This window comes from Lipotes vexillifer, unplaced genomic scaffold (assembly GCF_000442215.2).
Source record: "Lipotes vexillifer unplaced genomic scaffold, Lipotes_vexillifer_v1.1 scaffold1028, whole genome shotgun sequence".
Lineage (NCBI taxonomy): Eukaryota > Metazoa > Chordata > Mammalia > Artiodactyla > Lipotidae > Lipotes > Lipotes vexillifer.
In genome coordinates, this window is record NW_006779287.1 from 306,097 (window position 1) to 324,006 (window position 17,910).

General features: G+C 33.7%; 1 protein-coding gene across 1 annotated transcript in view; it reads left to right on the forward strand.

Moving 5' to 3' along the window:
• FBXL17 (F-box and leucine rich repeat protein 17) overlaps nt 1-17,910 on the forward strand; it is a 487,979-nt gene that overhangs the window by 24,826 nt on the left and 445,243 nt on the right. The window contains exon 4 of the mRNA XM_007452559.1: nt 9,869-10,000. Coding sequence (XP_007452621.1) covers nt 9,869-10,000 — 132 coding nt within the window. The remainder of the gene's footprint in view (nt 1-9,868; nt 10,001-17,910) is intronic.

Here is a 17,910-nt window from a genome sequence, read left to right on the forward strand (position 1 = left end):
GTGTTGGTTGCACAACACTGTGAATATAATGTCACTGAATTATATACCTATATATAGTTAAATAGCAGTTTTCATGTTTGATATATTTTACCACAATAAAGGAAAAAAGAAACATTACTTGTTTTTAGATGCTGAATTTCTGTGAGATAAAGGAAAATGTCAGTCTCATCTAATCTATCTTTACATGTTCTAGTGATATTCAGTCAACTAAGTAAAGAGCAAGTATGTAACCTTTATGAGTATCTACCATGGGTAGGGCACTGTTCATATATTCCAACTATATGTTGATACATTTAATTTCTCTTTTGATTCACAGCCACTCTGTGAGATAGGTATTATTTCATTTTTATAGATGAGGAAGCAGTTACAGAGAGACCATAAGTAATTTATCTGAGATTAAGTAATAAGTGATAGGGCTGGCATTCTTATCCAGGGATGTCTTGAGTTCTACTAAATCCACTTAGCTCATTTCCTCCCCTTTTCAGATTACGTGACACTCATTTTATCCCTATAATGATAAGTGATATTTATAATGAGACTGAGAAACTAGAGATCTTGAAAAGCCTCCTTTATCAAAATGTGTTACATTTAGGTAGTTTAAGAATGTTTTAAGCATTCTGTTTCTAAATTAGCATCACAATTTGCAAAGGGAAGTAAATAATATTTTGGGTGTATTTCTATATGACAGGCATTGTATTGTGCTTTCATATTTTGTTGTCCAATTTAATCTTCACAGCAGCACTGAGGTATTTCAGGATGAAAAGTTGAATCTTTTGGAAGTTAAGTAACTTGTCCAAGTTCACATAGTTGGGAAGGTATGGAGCCAATATTCTCTTTAAATTTTGCTTGATCTCTGAATCATGTCATGTGGAATCATATCTAGGATTTTAAGCTGGAATTTTCAGTTCAATGACTAGAGAGAAAATTTTCCATCTGTAATTGGGAGTATTGAGCCTTCATGTAATTCAAGAAGGCTTCTTTGTGGAAATTTATCTTTATAGTATTGAATACTTCTAAAAAGTTCCCTTCACATGAATCCTAATAAATAGTGTTCTAATAGCTTCCTTCTTTACCCATTAATAATAATAGAGATACAAAACATTTATTTAGTATTTTTATATGCTTTGCAGTGTGCCTTAATAAGCATTTCCATTTGTGTTATTTTTTTTATTAGGTTAATAGACTTTATTTTTATTATTTTTTTTATGGCTAAAAACATCTTAACAGCTTGATCCACCATGAATTTTTTTCTTGTCTTTTTTTTTTAAATTTTTTTTAATTTTTATTTATTTATTTATTTATTTTTAACATCTTTATTGGGGTATAATTGCTTTACAATGGTGTGTTAGTTTCTGCTTTATAACAGAGTGAGTCACTTATACATATATATATGTTCCCATATCTCTTCCCTCTTTGTCTCCCTCCCTCCCAACCCTCCCTATCCCCCCCCTCCAGACAGCCACAAAGAACCGAGCCGGTTTCCCTGTGCCATGCGGCTGCTTCCCACTGGCTATCTACCTTACGTTTGTTAGTATATATATGTCCATGTCTCTCTCTCGCCCTAACACACCTCACCCTTCCCCCTCCCCATATCCTCAAGTCTGTTCTCCAGTAGGTCTGTGTCTTTATTCCTGTTTTCCCCCTAGGTTCTTCATAACATTTTTTTTTCTTAAATTCCATATATATGTGTTAGCATACGGTATTTGTCCTTCTCTTTCTGACTTACTTCACTCCGTATGACAGACTCTAGATCTATCCACCTCATTACAAATAGCTCAATTTCGTTTCTTTTTATGGCTGAGTAATATTCCATTGTATATATGTGCCACATCTTCTTTATCCATTCATCTGACGGCGGGCACTTAGGTTGTTTCCATCTCCGGGCTATTGTAAATAGAGCTGCAATGAACAGTTTGGTACATGACTCTTTCTGAATTCTGGTTTCCTCAGGGTATATACCTAGTAGTGGGATTGCTGGGTCATATGGTAGTTCTATTTGTAGTTTTTTAAGGAACCTCCATACTGTTCTCCATAGTGGCTGAACCAATTCACATTCCCACCAGCAGTGCAAGAGTGTTCCCTTTTCTCCACACCCTCTCCAGCATTTATTCTTTCTAGATTTTTTGATGATGGCCATTCTGACTGGTGTGAGATGATATCTCATTGTAGTTTTGATTTGCATTTCTCTAATGATTAATGATGTTGAGCATTCTTTCATGTGTTTGTTGGCAGTCTGTATGTCTTCTTTGGAGAAATGTCTGTTTAGGTCTTCTGCCCATTTTTGGATTGGGTTGTTTATTTTTTTGTTATTGAGCTGCATGAGCTGCCTGTAAATTTTAGAGATTAATCCTTTGTCAGTTGATTCATTTGCAAATATTTTCTCCCATTCTGAGGGCTGTCTTTTGGTCTTGTTTATGGTTTCCTTTCCTGTGCAAAAGCTTTGAAGTTTCATTAGGTCCCATTTGTTTATTTTTGTTTTTATCTCCATTACTCTAGGAGATGGGTCAAGAAGGATCTTGCTGTGATTTATGTCATGGAGTGTTCTGCCTATGTTTTCCTCTAAGAGTTTGATAGTTTCTGGCCTTACATTTAGGTCTTTAATCCATTTTGAGCTTATTTTTGTGTATGGTGTTAGGGAGTGATCTAATCTCATACTTTTACATGTACCTTGTGTTATTTTTTAAAAAATCTTCTCCACAACCCAGTGAGGTATAGGTAGGCATTGTTATAATTCAGCATAAGCCTTCTGGGCCTGAGAATGGAAGTTGGTCAGTTAACTGAAAATCAGTTACATGATAGAATCACAAAAATCAATATGTACTATAAACATTTTAATTAAAAATTACTATATAACTGTAGATTCATTAGTGAGTCTTCGTGGGCCTCTCACTGTTGTGGCCTCTCTCGTTGCGGAGCACAGGCCCCGGATGTGCAGGCCCAGTGGCCATGGCTCACGGGCCCAGCCGCTCCGTGGCACGTGGGATCCTCCAGGACCGGGGCATGAACCCGTGTCCCCTGCATCGGCAGGCGGACTCCCAACCACTGAGCCACCAGGGAAGCCCTATTAGTAAGTCTTTTGATATAGGGTCAGGGCCTTTTTCTTGAGTTAGAGACAGCTAGTTAGAGTTTGACTTTATTTTACTTAAACTATAACAGTGATGTGGCACCCATGATTTTCAGTTTTTTTTTTTTTTTTAAATTGAAGTGGGACAGGTAGTCACTACTTATGAAGGAATATGGTTGCAGCTTGTTTTAGAATATGATTTTCCCAATATTTTATAACTTTATAGTTGTCACTGAAAACTAATTCATCAGCACTTTTTTATGGCTTTCATTGAACATAAAACATTCAACCTACTTTTTTTAGTAAGAGCTTTCTTTTTTCTTCTCATTTGTCGGTTTATTTAATATCTAATGTAATTATGTTATAATAATTATAATTAGAAAAAACAGGTTTGGGAAGAAATATCACTTTCTCTTGACTGTTTTTTTTCATCTCAGGTTTTATTGACATTTGCTGTTTCATTGTGTTGATTTTTTTTACTGTGGCAAAATCTACATAATATTTACCATTTTAACAGCTTTTGAGTGTGCAATTCCAGTGACTTTAAGTATGTTCACAATGTTGTGTAACCATCATAGGTTCTATTCTAATTTCTAATTAGCATACTTTCTGGGCCTATCTAGCTACCTCCTGTAAGTAGAATCATACAATATTAACTCTTGTGTCTGGCTTATTTCACTTGCATAATGTTTTCAGTGTTTATCTATGTTATAGCATATATCAGTTTCATTCCATGTTATGGCTGAATAATATTCTAGTGTATGTATAAACCATATTTTTTTCTACTCATCTGTTGATGGCTTCCCATGTTTTTAAAGTTGAGCTGCAAAAGTTTTAATCACAGTATTTTAAAATTTGAAACAATAATCAGTAACAAATATTTCTATGTACTGGTGCTAAAATAGCATTTTTGCTGGTTTTCTAAAAGATAAAAAATCTTTTTAGTGTGTAACAAATTAAGTGATTATTCCATGTATGTTCTCAATTTTCATTTACTCTTGAGTTTTAATTATACATCATGCCAGTACAACTAAAAAATAGTATTGGTACACATTTTGGGAGCTTATGTAGCATATTTTCATTGTATTAAATGGAATGTTCTTTAAATGAGGCAAAGTTAGACAATATAAATCTAGGAAAAAGATTCAAATTTGAGTCCTTAAAGAGGGTCAGATGAGTGGCAGTTTGAAAAATTTGCTTTGTTTTCTTTCATATCTCATTGTGTGTGCTACTCTACTACAAATGATGAAACTAATGAATCAGATTATGAAATTGTCATTTTATGATTTCACAAACATGAATAGTTAGCATAGTTGGGTGAAGTTACTAGAAGATATGGATTGGGTTTTCTTCTGCATGTGTATAATAGTGACAGTGGTGACATATTGGGAATGGAAAGTAGAAGGAACAACTTCCCTCTTCTGTTGAAGATGGCATACCTCATGTTTTAAAAATATGTTCTTAATACTGGTTTTGAGCAGATTTCGTGTGACATTGGAAGACCTAATCTTATTTTTATCCCAGTGGGTTCCATGTTCTGGTTTCAGTTATCTAGATTCTTTGTCGAAGTATATTCTTCCTAAGGTGTTTGTTTTATTACAAAAATAACCCAGTAACAACATATAGCTTGTTAAAACAAATTCTCTTTTGTAAATTCTCAAGGGTGGTGTGCAAAATTTTAATTAAATTTTGAGATGCTGGGAAAATCACCTCCAAATGTTTTATAGAAAAATTTGAAAAATACCTTTAGAGTTCTTGAGCAAAATTGTGAATAATCTTAAATGATTATTACAAAGAAGAAAAGAATAAATCAGAGACAGGCCTTTTTATATTATGTTTATTTACTCTAGTCCATTTGCAGTTCTAATTACTGTCATGTGCTAAAATGAACCATGGATTAATAGGTGGACTAGCTTCATTTAAGTGATAAAGTGGCTACTAACACCCTTTTCATTAAATGATTTCCTTCAGGGTTGACTGATGGGTGCCCTTGACACATTAAAATAGTTAGAGGAAGGCTTCTATTACTGTCCATCTGACTTGCACCTTTCCTAGGGAACTAGATATTGGACTTGTATTGATAAAGATTCAGAACCTCTTAAATGACATACTGGGGTTCTATGTCTTAGGTAACTAAGACCATTTACTTGGTGAAGAGTGAGAGTTAGGATTGTACCTGGCATGAGTGTCAGGTGCAAATAGCAATGAAGGACAGGCTGGGTGTGAATGGATAGGTGTGGTTGGAGCTAAAATTTCACAAGGTTGATAACTTCTCTTACCTGGAAGGGCCCTCAGGGAAGAGTTTTCCAGTATCCAACCAAGGTGAGTGGTGGTATTCATCCTGTCAATATCAGCCAGATAGGTATTCTTATCTTATAATGAGTAGTTATTATTTCAGAATGTTCTTTGGTAGAGTAGAAAGTATTATGGAGGTAATTTTGAGGTGTTTGTAGATCCTTTAGCTGTATTGACTTTTTGCTGGGTTAAGGTAAGAGTTAATGAGGGGGGGCTTCCCTGGCATTCCAGTGGTTAAGACTTCACCTTCCAGTGCAGGGGGTGTGGGTTCAATCCCTGGTCGGGGAACTAAGATGCCACATGCCTCACGGCCAAAAAACCAAAACATAAAAAAACACAGAAGCAGTATTGTAAGATATTCAATAAAGACTTTAAAAATGGTCCACATCAAAAAAAAAAAAAAAAAGTTAATGGCGGTAAACTTGATACAGGAAGAGATAACTTGGCTGGTGCACTAAGTGTTGAAGTCTCTTTATTGCTCCAGCATCTCAGTAAATTGACAAATAAGACACTGGAATAGTGACAGAGGAAAAATATCAACTTTATTATACAAAAAGGCTAGATTGGGAATGTTGCTTAGTAATAGAGTTAAATAGGCTTGTTAACTCAAACGCTGGAGTTTGGCCAGGGGACCCAGTCGTCATCTACTAGGCTGGACCAGCAGTGTCCTGCAGATGTAGAAGTAGATGCTTGCTCCTTGTGGACAGTTTGTTCTCAAGTGGAAAAAAAGATAGAGATGAACTGAACATGTTCAACTTATTAAATACAAACTAATCAGTGTAGAGACCAGAAGTAGACCAGTTGAACTCCTTCCAGAAGAAGGAAGCAGTGGTAGAGAAGAAGCATTTGCCGTCTATGTCTGTATGTATTTTCTTGATTTATCCATTTTAGACCATCCCAGGGGTCCCCAACCCCGGGCCGCACAGCAGGAGGTGAGCAGCAAGTGAGTGAAGCTTTATCTGCCACTTACTATCACTCCCCATCGCTCGCATTACCACCTGAACCTCCCTCCCCTGCATCCGTGGGAAAATTGTCTTCCACGAAACCGGTCCCTGGTACCAAAAAGGTTGTGGACTGCTGAGCTCTGCTATTTCCTTGCTATGGAAAGATGAGGATTTAGCTCACTGTCCTTTTCTATCTCCTATGCCCTCATTGTGTCAAAATAATTCTGTTATAATTTTGATTAAATAAGTATTCAGTATTTACGTTTTATAATTACCTACCTTTCTTTTCCCTCTGGAATTTTGTTTTTATTGGAATGAATAAATGTCTTTTTGTCCTCATTTAGTTTACTTATTTTTATATGTTAATAGTGATGGAGTCCACAGCTTTCCCCCAGTTGCTTTAGTATACCTATATGTATTTACTTAGTCGAATTTATTTTCTTCAAGTAGACAGCAGTCTGGACTTACTGTGTATAACTACTCTTGCATTAATGGTCATCTTAGTATCTTATCTTCACCCTTATTCTCAATGTTTTCCTCACCTTGCTGTTCTATTAGATGTCCTATTACCTAGATGTCATGTGTTCTTTCTCTTGATGTATTCTCATGTTTTGTAGAGCACAGATTGTAATAGCTTCCTGATAAAGAATATATGGGAGGTACATCTTTTGAGAGCTTGCATGTCTGAAAATGTCTCTATTCTACCCTCACACTTAATTCATAGTCTGAATCCTGAGTACAGTATTCTAGGTTTGAAATAAGTATTCTTAAATAATTAAGAAGTTTGTTGCCTTTTTTATCCTTAATCCTCTATGAAATCTGATTCTCACTAGAAGTCTAGAATATTTTTTTATACCTACGATTATGAAATTTTATGATGATTTGCCTTGATACAGGTCTGCTTTTGTCATTTGTATTGGACATATGAGTGAGTCCTTTTAGTCTGGAAGTCCATATCCTTTCATCTTGGAACATTTTATAGAATTATTTCTTTTAATTCCTCCATTTTCACTGTATAAACTTTCACATCCCCACATTTTCTGGAGTGTGCTTCTGCTGTCAGCTGTGCATGGCATACCCCAGAGACCCTATGGTTTACTCCCCTCAGTGAACTCCAGTCTTTTGCTATTGTGGGAGAGTGGGCAGGGGCAGGCTGTGCAGAAATGAGGAGGTGATCTGAGTGGTTAACTACTTTTTAAGTAGACTTTCAAGAATCCTGGTGGTTTTAAGACCAACCTCGCCCTCACTGCCAGACATATGTGAGCTTATTGGGAGTTTTGTAGTGATTATCATATTGCTTTTCTGCTTTCCCCACTATTGGCTTTGGATTCAGCTTTCTGGCGTCTAAGTAACATGCCATTGTATGTTTGTTCTAGAAATATATGTGCCTCTTTAGTGCATTATAAGATCTGGTAGTAGATCTAATAAACATGATGAATACTGATGAACAAAAATGATATTTCCCTATCTGCAATAACAGTAGTGTTATATGAAATTATCTTTGATTTTTGTTGTTTACGGAGTCACACATACTGCTAAACTACTGTGATTTTCTGTTTAATAAGTGAAAGAAAAGCTAAAGTTCATTTAGAGAATAGTAAGAAAATAAAAATGTACTCTTTTTTTTCTTATCCATTTTCCTGGAATCCCTGATTTCCACCTGTGGACCCAATTTAGAACTCTTGAATTAAGTAGAACATGGTGGTATATGAGACCATAATCATAGTTTCCTTTATTTGTCCTCTTGTCCTCTTTGTCCTCATTGTAAAGAGAGGCCTCTTTACAATGAATAACTCTGATCAGCCTTTTCATTCATTCAACAAATATTTACTAGGTATCAACTGACTGTAAGACACTGGGCACCAGGCCTATGTTAGTTAAACAAGCTTCTGTCTTCATGGAGTTTACATTTCTAGTGGAATATATAATTGGTTATAGTGTTACCTAGATTAAAATAAGATGGCTTGTATATATCACCACCCCTGGAAAAACTAACTGAAATTGCATATCTTTCTGATAATATCATTACTTTTGAAACAGGACTTGAAATTTTTTGTTACAAAAATAATATTTATTTTTAGAAAGATATAAGAAGACTGATAGAAAAAAAGAACAGTACCCATTATTGCACTGATCAGAAATAACCATTGTAAACACCTTGGTGTATATTTTATCTCTTTTCTATATACATGTGTATAATTAAATATGTATATGTATATTTAAATGTGCCTAATTTGTTTATAAAAATTGAATTTATTATAAAAACATGTACAGTTTTTGTCAAGTGTTTACTTCAATTTAATGGCTATATAATACTCAATTTTATGACAACACCATAATTTATAACTTTAGGTTTTCTGTATTTCACTATTTAAAAAAAAATTCTTGTGCTAATTTCTTATAGCTAAATCTTACCAAACACCTTTAGTTAATTATTCCAGTAGTCTTTATGAATAATTTTAAATATATGGAAAATTTGAAAGAATTTTATAGTGAACACCTGTATACCCACTACATAGATTGTATAATTAACATTGTAGTATGTTGACTTTACTATGTATCTATCCAATTATCCATCCCTCTTACATTTTTTGGTAAATATTTAGAAGCTGAGTCATACAATTTTCAGGCAAATTTTATAAATTTTTTTCATTTATGCTAACTAGCCCTCCAAGAAGATTTTTAATACTAATTTACACTCTTACCAGTGGTGTATCAGCACACTTTGAACCCTTGCCAAGCTGGATTTTATTGTCTTAATGTAATTTTTTAGACAATTTTTGATATATAGGTTTTTACTAAAGTTTTTTATTTTATCTCTAAGATGACTTTCTTTATATGTAATACTTATAAACATTTATTTATAGTTTGCTTTGATCATCTAATTTCTATTGTAGATTTTGAAAAGAAATTATGTAATTTGTTCTTTGTTGTACTTAATGTTTTTTAAGGGGAACATTGTATTTGTTCAGTAACTATTTAAGGTACACTTGAGATTTCAATCAGGAAATCACTAGTCCTTTTTTTTTTTTAGTTTATGCAATAAGTGTGTAAATAAGTATTAACTAGAATATTGGCTATAGCATATTCAGTCTTTTTTCTCTTTCACAGAGTAAATGAGCCGATGGAGAAAAATGATACATTGGGGCAATCAGAGCTAGAAGTAGAATCTCCTGAATTAAATATTCGTTCACTCACTGGACCTTTGTCTCACTTCTTGGACCTTGGTTTTATTCCTTGGACCTGTATTCCACTCAGTCTAACACTATGACTGATAAAAAGACTCAAGAGAAATTAAGACATGAATTTGAAGTGTTGTGGAATCTAGGCACCTAGGTGGGCATATAGTATGTGAGGCAGTTGAAGCAAGGAGATAATTAGAAGATGAAAAGGCTTACATAACACTATTTTAAATGATAGATTGCCTACATTCTATTTTAAGAGTAATTTATAAACAATTATTTAATTTTGGTATGGCTATTTAAAAAAATTATATGGAAATCCCACTAGAAATATGTCACCTTTGTTATTTTTGGAGCATTCAGTCAAATCTCTTTGTTTACAGCTGGGCTCAAAATGCAGAGAACTCAAAGATATTCATTTCGGCCAGTGTTACAAGATCTCAGATGAAGGCATGATCGTCATAGCTAAGGGCTGTCTGAAATTACAAAGAATATACATGCAGGAAAACAAATTAGTAAGTACTTGTTACCATTCTTGTGTTTTTCATTTTGTTTCTAACTCTTGAATTCCTTATAACTTAGCTTATAAATTTTTTTCTGCTTATTTTTTTTGGATGGTTTAGAGGCAGATTCTACTTAAAAGTAAGAATCTTCTCAAAACAATGATTTGTATAAATTGATTTTATAACTGTGTGGGTGCTTGTATGTGGTACTTACATGTTAAAAATTCTTCATTAGCATGTGCTAATGTGCTTTTTTCTAAACTCTGACAGTGGAAAAAATTAATTTGAAAAAATTAAATTTGGCTGCCAAACATAAGTATGTAGTTGTCGTTCCTTCTGATTGCCCTAGGGATTGTAGTAATTTTAGATAGTTAGGAATTTTTAATATTCAGGAAGATGTATACTTGTGAAATAGCCTTTCACTTAGTATGGTGTAAAATGGGACTTAGTAAATTGAGACAGATAATCTTGTTTTTAGTTGTAAAGACTACTAGTTTAGTTACATAGGTTTTATATTTTAAGCACATGTGTAGGTAACTCATTTACACTTATTGTATATTATAAATATATTTAAAGCCATGTAATTTTCTCTTATTGAGATATACTTTATATATCATAAAATTAACCTTTTTGAAGTGTACAGTTCAGTGTTTGTTAGTATATTCACAAAGTTGTGAAGTCATCATCACTAATTCTAGAACAGTTTTATTATCCCAAAAAGAAACCCTGTGCCCATTAGCTGTCCCTCTTCATTTCCCCTTCCTCTAGCCCATGGCAACTGGTAATCTACTTTCTGTGGACTTTTGTCTGTTCCAGACATTTCATATAAATAGAATCACACAACAGGTGGTCTTCTGGGTCTGCCTTCTTTTACATACCATATTTTTTCAAAGTTCATTCCTATTGTAGGATGTATCAGAGCTTCATTCCTTTTTATGGCTAAATAATATTCCAAATCAATTTAATTTTGCTTTGATAGGTATATAGTACAGGTTAACAGAAAAAGTTGTCACTGGGGAGGCATTAGTAGAGTTCTCAATGTTGAAAAATACTGTACATTAAAATGTAGGCAAGGTGGTCCTGAATATATATATTTACAAAGAAGATTTGCTTTTTAACTGTATCTTCAAAATAACGAGATCTTTTTGTTGCCCCTTGGAGTTAGTTTACAAAATTTGATAAATACTTCTCACATATTAATGTAAATTTTGAAAGGTCTCTGGAAGCCTCAGCACTTCAAGTGAGACAATGCTTTTTTTTTTTTTTAAAGATTACAGTTAGAAAAGTTGAAATACTATGAATTAAAAGTAAACACTTTTATTACCATGTAGAATTATCTTTTTCTGTGAAATTACACAGTAAAAATACTTCCTATTCCTGTTCACATTTAATACAAATTTAATAATCACTCCTGAGGCATTATGTTCTTGTGGATAGAGTAAGGTCTTCTGGGTAAGAGAGAATGAATTTTTGAATCCCAGTATCCGTTTACTTGCATTGTGACCTTGGGAAAGTTACTTAAGATCTTTGAACCTCCTTTGCAAATGGGGTTATTAGTATTTGTATTTTTGCAGGTTGTGGTTTTGAGGATTAAATGATATAATGTCCTTAAATTGTCTAGTATAAACTGACTCATAGGAGACAATAAAAAACTAGTAGTCTTTATGAGAACTTGACCCTATTTGTTGTCCATTGGTTTCCACTTTACACTCAAGATAAATTAAAAGATGGTAATCCCAGCTTACAATTTTTATATTTCTCACATAATGGGAATATTTGTTGAGTGATTAATATTTGTTTTCTTGTTGAGCAAAACCAGAAAAACATTTTTCTTGACACATTAAAAATTTTGGTCAGTGGTTTTTCAAAGGAATTAAACCATATGTTTTGAAGGTTCTAGTTATGTTCAAATTTCTTTAATATTGTGGTCCGTTAGAAAGGTGTTATATACTTAAATGCTAAGGGAATCAGTTTCCTATGTAGTGTTATTCAATAAACATTTTGATTTCATTGCAAATTAGAAGTGATTTTGCTAAATCTTAAGTAAAGTTCAGCTCAATGAAATTCTTTCAATTTAAGGTTTTTAGAAAGGGAAGTTTAGAATAGTATGAACTCTTTCTGTTGGACAGTTGAGCTGTTGATAACTGGTCTCCCATAGGAACTTTAGTTTGTATTTTTAGAATTTATGAAATAAGGAGAAATATTTGAATTACTTGCAAAGCTACAATTTTAAGTAGATTGGGTTTTTTCACTCTGAGATGTATTATTGTTAGTCCTTTAATGACAAATATTTTTAAAAGGGTGAGTAGAAATAATAGTCTGATTAAAGGCAAATAATGTTTATATATGCATATATATAATTATACTGTATATTTAATTACAGACAGGAAATAATAAACATCATTAAATAGGACAAACAACTAATAGAAATATTCAGTACTCAGGAGAATATTGTGTCTGAAAGGATGCCACCAGAACTTTACCTGTGCAGATATTGATCATTAGCTAAATTATTTCGCTAATTCTCTTATCAGTCTTCTCAAAAAGAATCTTCTCAAAATAGTATTAGAGTTTTATTGTGTAGCCTAAAAATAATCGTAGCATAGTGCTTTTTTAAAGTATAAACTTTGCTGACTTTAAAATATCAAATTGGTTGTTTTTATATATGTTGACAGTATATGACTAAATATACATTTTTTTTCATATTATATCTTGGCCTTTAGATGGCAGCATTGTCTTTGTGTATTTCAGTGACGTAGCTTTTGTGTCCTTGATGTAACTATAAAGATAAAATGCTCGTACATGGTTTCTGCAGATATTTATGGTTTATTTTTAATTTTGTCCTTTAGATGGTTTTAGGGAAATTTTCTTTAAAAATATGGAATAATAGTTGCATCTAGAGTGTTACAAGGTGAACTTGCTATCTTACACAAAGTAGCAAGATACTTGAATATTCTTATTTGTGGCACTGTAAGTAAGGTACACTTTAGCATAAGGAAAGGATTCCTGTATTTATCACAAGGAGTTTTATTCAGGTGGAAAGAGGACAATGATCTGACATCTTAGTACTCAAATGATTTATGGTGAGGCAAATAATTGAGGACATACATGTAAAATCTTACCCCCAAAGAGTGAGTTTTTGTTTTAGTAATTTTTGGGTGAGACAACTGCCATGCGCCTACATGGATGTATTTTTCATTTGCTATAAAACTGTTGTATAGACTATAAAAACAGATCTGAGGAATACAACTATAGTGAGTGTCTAGCATATTATATCCAACTGTCTGCCGTCTTTATTATTATTATTATTTTTTTGTGGTACGCGGGCCTCTCACTCTTGTGGCCTCTCTTGTTGCGGAGCACAGGCTCCGGACGCGCAGGCTCAGCGGCCATGGCTCACAGGCCCAGCCGCTCCGCGGCATGTGGGATCTTCCCGGACCGGGGCACGAATCCGTGTCCCCTGCATCAGCAGGCGGACTCTCAAACACTGCGCCACCAGGGAAGCCCAGGTCTGCCGTCTTTTAGCTATAGCATTTATATCACTTCTGTGCAGTACTGGCTACAAAATTATTTTAAAGCCATATTTAGTTTGTGTGTATAGTTATTGACGATCTAGAAACTTCATTAAGTATATTTTCTCTGCTTCCTTACTCTCCTTGCTCCAGATTCTGCTTCTCTACTTTTTGGACAGAAGCTCTTTGGGCTGCTTTTTTAAAAAACATTTTTATTGGAGTATAATTGCTTTACAATGTTGTGTTAGTTTCTGCTGTATAACAAAGTGAATCAGCTATATGTATACATATATCCCCATATGCTCTCCCTCTTGCATCTCCCTCCCACCCTCCCTATCCCCCGCCCTCTAGGTGGTCGCAAAGCACCGAGCTGATCTCCCTGTGCTATGTGGCTGCTTCCCACTAGCTATGTATTTTACATTTGGTAGTGTATATATGTGAATGCTACTCACTGTGTCCTCAAGTCCATTCCCTACATCTTGGGCAGCTTTTTATTTGGCTGTAAAATGATGGGGTCAGATAGATTATCTACATTTGTTATCCAACCTGATGTTTTAAAGTACTAGGATTTTACGATTTTGAAAATGGCTTCTATGCTAAGTTCTAGGGTCAGCATATGTGATGGAGATCTCTATGTCTTATATTTATTTGGCTTATTTTATTTTATTTTATTTTTTGGCTTTTTTTTTTAACACCTTCTACTCTGTAGAGTTGAGTTATGAAACTAGTGTAGATTTCTGAGTTACCCAAAAAAGTAGTAATGTATTATGAATAGATTTTAGAAAGTTTTAGGGAAATGTTAAGTGTTTTCTGGTTAAAATTTGATTTCCCAATGGTTAATTATGACCTTTTACTTTTTTCAACCTCCTGGTGAACTATTTTACTAGTTTTACAGTTCTGTGCCATCTCCCATAGTCCTTTGGCTCTTGCTGTAACATTATTTGTAACACTGTTTGTTCATTGTTTTTAATTTTATTATCCTTTGGAGGCTTACATGTATCACGTAGGACCTAAATTTACCTCTCTCTGCTTCCTACTGGGATGAATGAGGCAAATACTGAGTGTGAGTTGAATTGAACTCAATTCATATCTTGATCCTACTGTTTCTTAATCATGTGATTCAGTTAGTTATCTTAATTTTTGTACTTTCATTTCCTTGTTTGTAGAAAAGATATAATACTACCTCAGACTTGTTCTTATGAGGATCAGACTAAATGACATTGAGGTGAAGTACAAAATATATGGTCCCAAATGTAGGAAGTTCTTTAATAAATGTTTTTTTTTTTCTTCCTCTCCCTGTCAGTTCACTTTCTGGAGTCTACCAGTTTGAATTGGGCTGTGTCAGTACCTACTGTCACTTACTATGTTCTGATTTCATTTGTTAGTTACCCACAGTTTAATTCTTTTTTTGCTGCTTGCTGTGATTTTGAGGTTTTCTGACTTTTCAAATAAGTAAGTTTCTTTGATCTAGTTACTATATTAATGATGCCATTCTTCATGTATCAAATTTATCTAGCCAGAGTCATTAATGTTCTCAAGGAGTATTTTCTGGGACAATATTTTTTTTTAACAATATGGAGTTCTGATCAACTAGAGTATAATTTCTATTCTTGTCTGAATTACATTGACTTGTACATTTGTACAATTAATAAAATTGGTTTTATTTTGTTCAGTGATATTTGAAAGATCCACTTGAAAAAAAAGTTGAAATGTTATTTGGCAGATTTTTCAGTCTAAAGAATAAATACATTTTTATTGGTTATATGTTCTTTGTTAGGGCTTACTGTCTCTCTTTTTAATCTGTTTTTCTATTTTCTATTTTTCTCCTGTGGGTATCTTTTTTATCTGTCAGGTATCTGGGTAAGAACATGACTGAATTGTATTCCATCATTTGTGAAAGGCATAGAAAACCATAAAGAATGAGTATGTGTGTGTGTATGTATATTTTTCTTCCCCTGTGAACCAGTTTGGTAGAGGGCAAGCAGTGACTTTGATAATATCCAAATAATTTTTCTTTGGAATGCATTATTTCTTTTACCCAGCATATTTATTTAACTTTATATTAATTTAGTAATACTAAAATCAGTTCACAAATTTTGGGAGCCCATCAACTGATGGTAGGAGTTGCTCAGATGCAAACAGGACTGCAGGAGGAAGCTAGCCTAGTATTAAAAACTCTGATACAGATATTCCAGTGTTGATAATGCAGAATTTATTATAGCTAAAAATAGGTGACTCTAAATAGTATTTACATATTCTTAAACAATTTTTTTCTGGATCAAATTTTAGATTACTAAAAATGTCCAATTTGATTTGGGTTTAAAATTTATAGTTGGTAGGTTATTCCTAGTGTTGCAGTTCTTTTGCTGGTGTTATTTTCCACTTATATATTCTGTAGTTTAGATCCTTTTTTTTAATAAATTTATTTATTTTTATTTATTTATTATTTTTGGCTGTATTGGGTCTTCATTGCTGCGCGCGGGCTTTCTCTAGTTGCGGCGAGCAGGGGCTACTCTTTGTTGCGGTACACGGGCTTCTCACTCTGGTGGCTTCTCTTGTTGCAGAGCACAGGCTCTAGAGTGCACGGGCTTCAGCAGATGTGGTGCGTGGGCTCAGTAGTTGTGGCTCGTGGGCTCTAGAGTGCAGGCTCAGTAGTTGTGGCTCACGGGCTTAGTTGCTTTGCAGCATGTGGGATCTTCCCAGACCAGGGCTTGAACCCGTGTCCCACTCCATTGGCAGGCGGATTCTTAACCACTGCGCCACCAGGGAAGCCCCTAGATCCTTTTATGAAAATGTAATTTTTGTTTACTTCTTTTAGGAGTGCATATTAAAAAAATCACAAAGAGTTTTGGAGCAAATCAAATTATCTTTCAGATATAAACATGAAAGTGCTGTCTCAGTCTCTGTGCTCAAGTGTTGGTAACAGTTGATAGTGGGTTGAGATAAAGAGCCAAGTCGTTAGACTTAGCAAATAGAAACTTTATAAGGTTGGATGGCAGTGGAATGCTGGGAGTACATTAAGCATGTCATTTATGAGCACACATTCTTCAACTGCCTTTCTAGACCATCAGTCAACAAGTGAGATGTATTGCTTGGCTCTAGGGAGAAGTTTTGGCTTATATTTTTCTTCATCTACCTATCACAGAGGTGTTAGAGTCTTAGGATATCCAGGACTTAATCCCATTTAATGTTTTAGTGATCAGGCTTAAGGGGAGAAGAATTTCTCTTTTTCTTTTTCTCTCTTTTTTTAAGATGTGCCTTTCTGAATATCTTTTACAAACTATAGTTGAATCTGGTTACCAGTTGATAAGATGCTTCTTTTTCAAGCATTTTCTTGTCATTATTATCAGAAAGATACAATGTCATGAAAGTGCATCTAGGCATCCTGTGTGGTGACTACTGTTCCTATTCCTGCTACAGATTTTGCTTATTCATATTACCTATATTGTCTTTCTTCAAGTTCTTATTAAAGGTCTAAAGACGAAGTTGCTCAGATGAGTGTGTTAGGGTAAAATCTTTCCCTTGGACTGTACCTTCTGGTTTTTAGTAGCTGAAAATTTGAGGCCAGATGAAATCTGTACTTTTTTGATATTATTTTTTTTAACCCTCCTATTGCTTCTTATTTTGTGTAGCCACATAAAATTTAGGTTGTAGAAAAGATCAATACAGTATTTTTTTTTAATGGGTCCTCTACTTCACTATTTTTGGTTTCTAAAATATGATAGAAATGAGTTATGGAGAGTTCTTGGGGGTAGAAAATTTGTAGTGTCTATTGCCAGGTTTTTATTGACTATTTTTGATTTAAGCATAAAATCTAGGTATTTATCATTCACTATAATATGATACATAAATGAATATATTGAGAATTTGTAATCCAAAGAAAAGTAGTTATATATCAGAGTCCTTCTAATTGAGCTATATCAGCATGTTTATTCTTTTATTTTCCTCTTATTGAACATATATCTTTGAGAAAATAAAGAGGAAGGTATATATTTATATTCATTGTTGTTTAAATGCCTACATGAATGCCTACAGATTATAAAATTATCAATATCTTCATCATTTAATGCTAGCTTTTTGTTTTAACTCCTCTGAGAACATGGTAGAATTAGGTGGAGCTGTGATTTGTAGATTCTCTGAATGGGAATAAAAATATAATTCCATATCTATTTACTAGGTTAATGTTAACTTTAAATATTGGAAGATACTTACGAGTAGTTTGATATTTCATATATTTTAAGTTATTGCAGGACGCAGTTTTATGCACATACACACATATATGTATGTACCCCTCTTCACTGATATATTAATAAGTATTTTTTTCATCATGCATAAATGTAGTCAGTTCCATTGTATAATCTATTATACATTTTATAAACTACAATTGTTATCAGCTTATGAGTAAAGAAC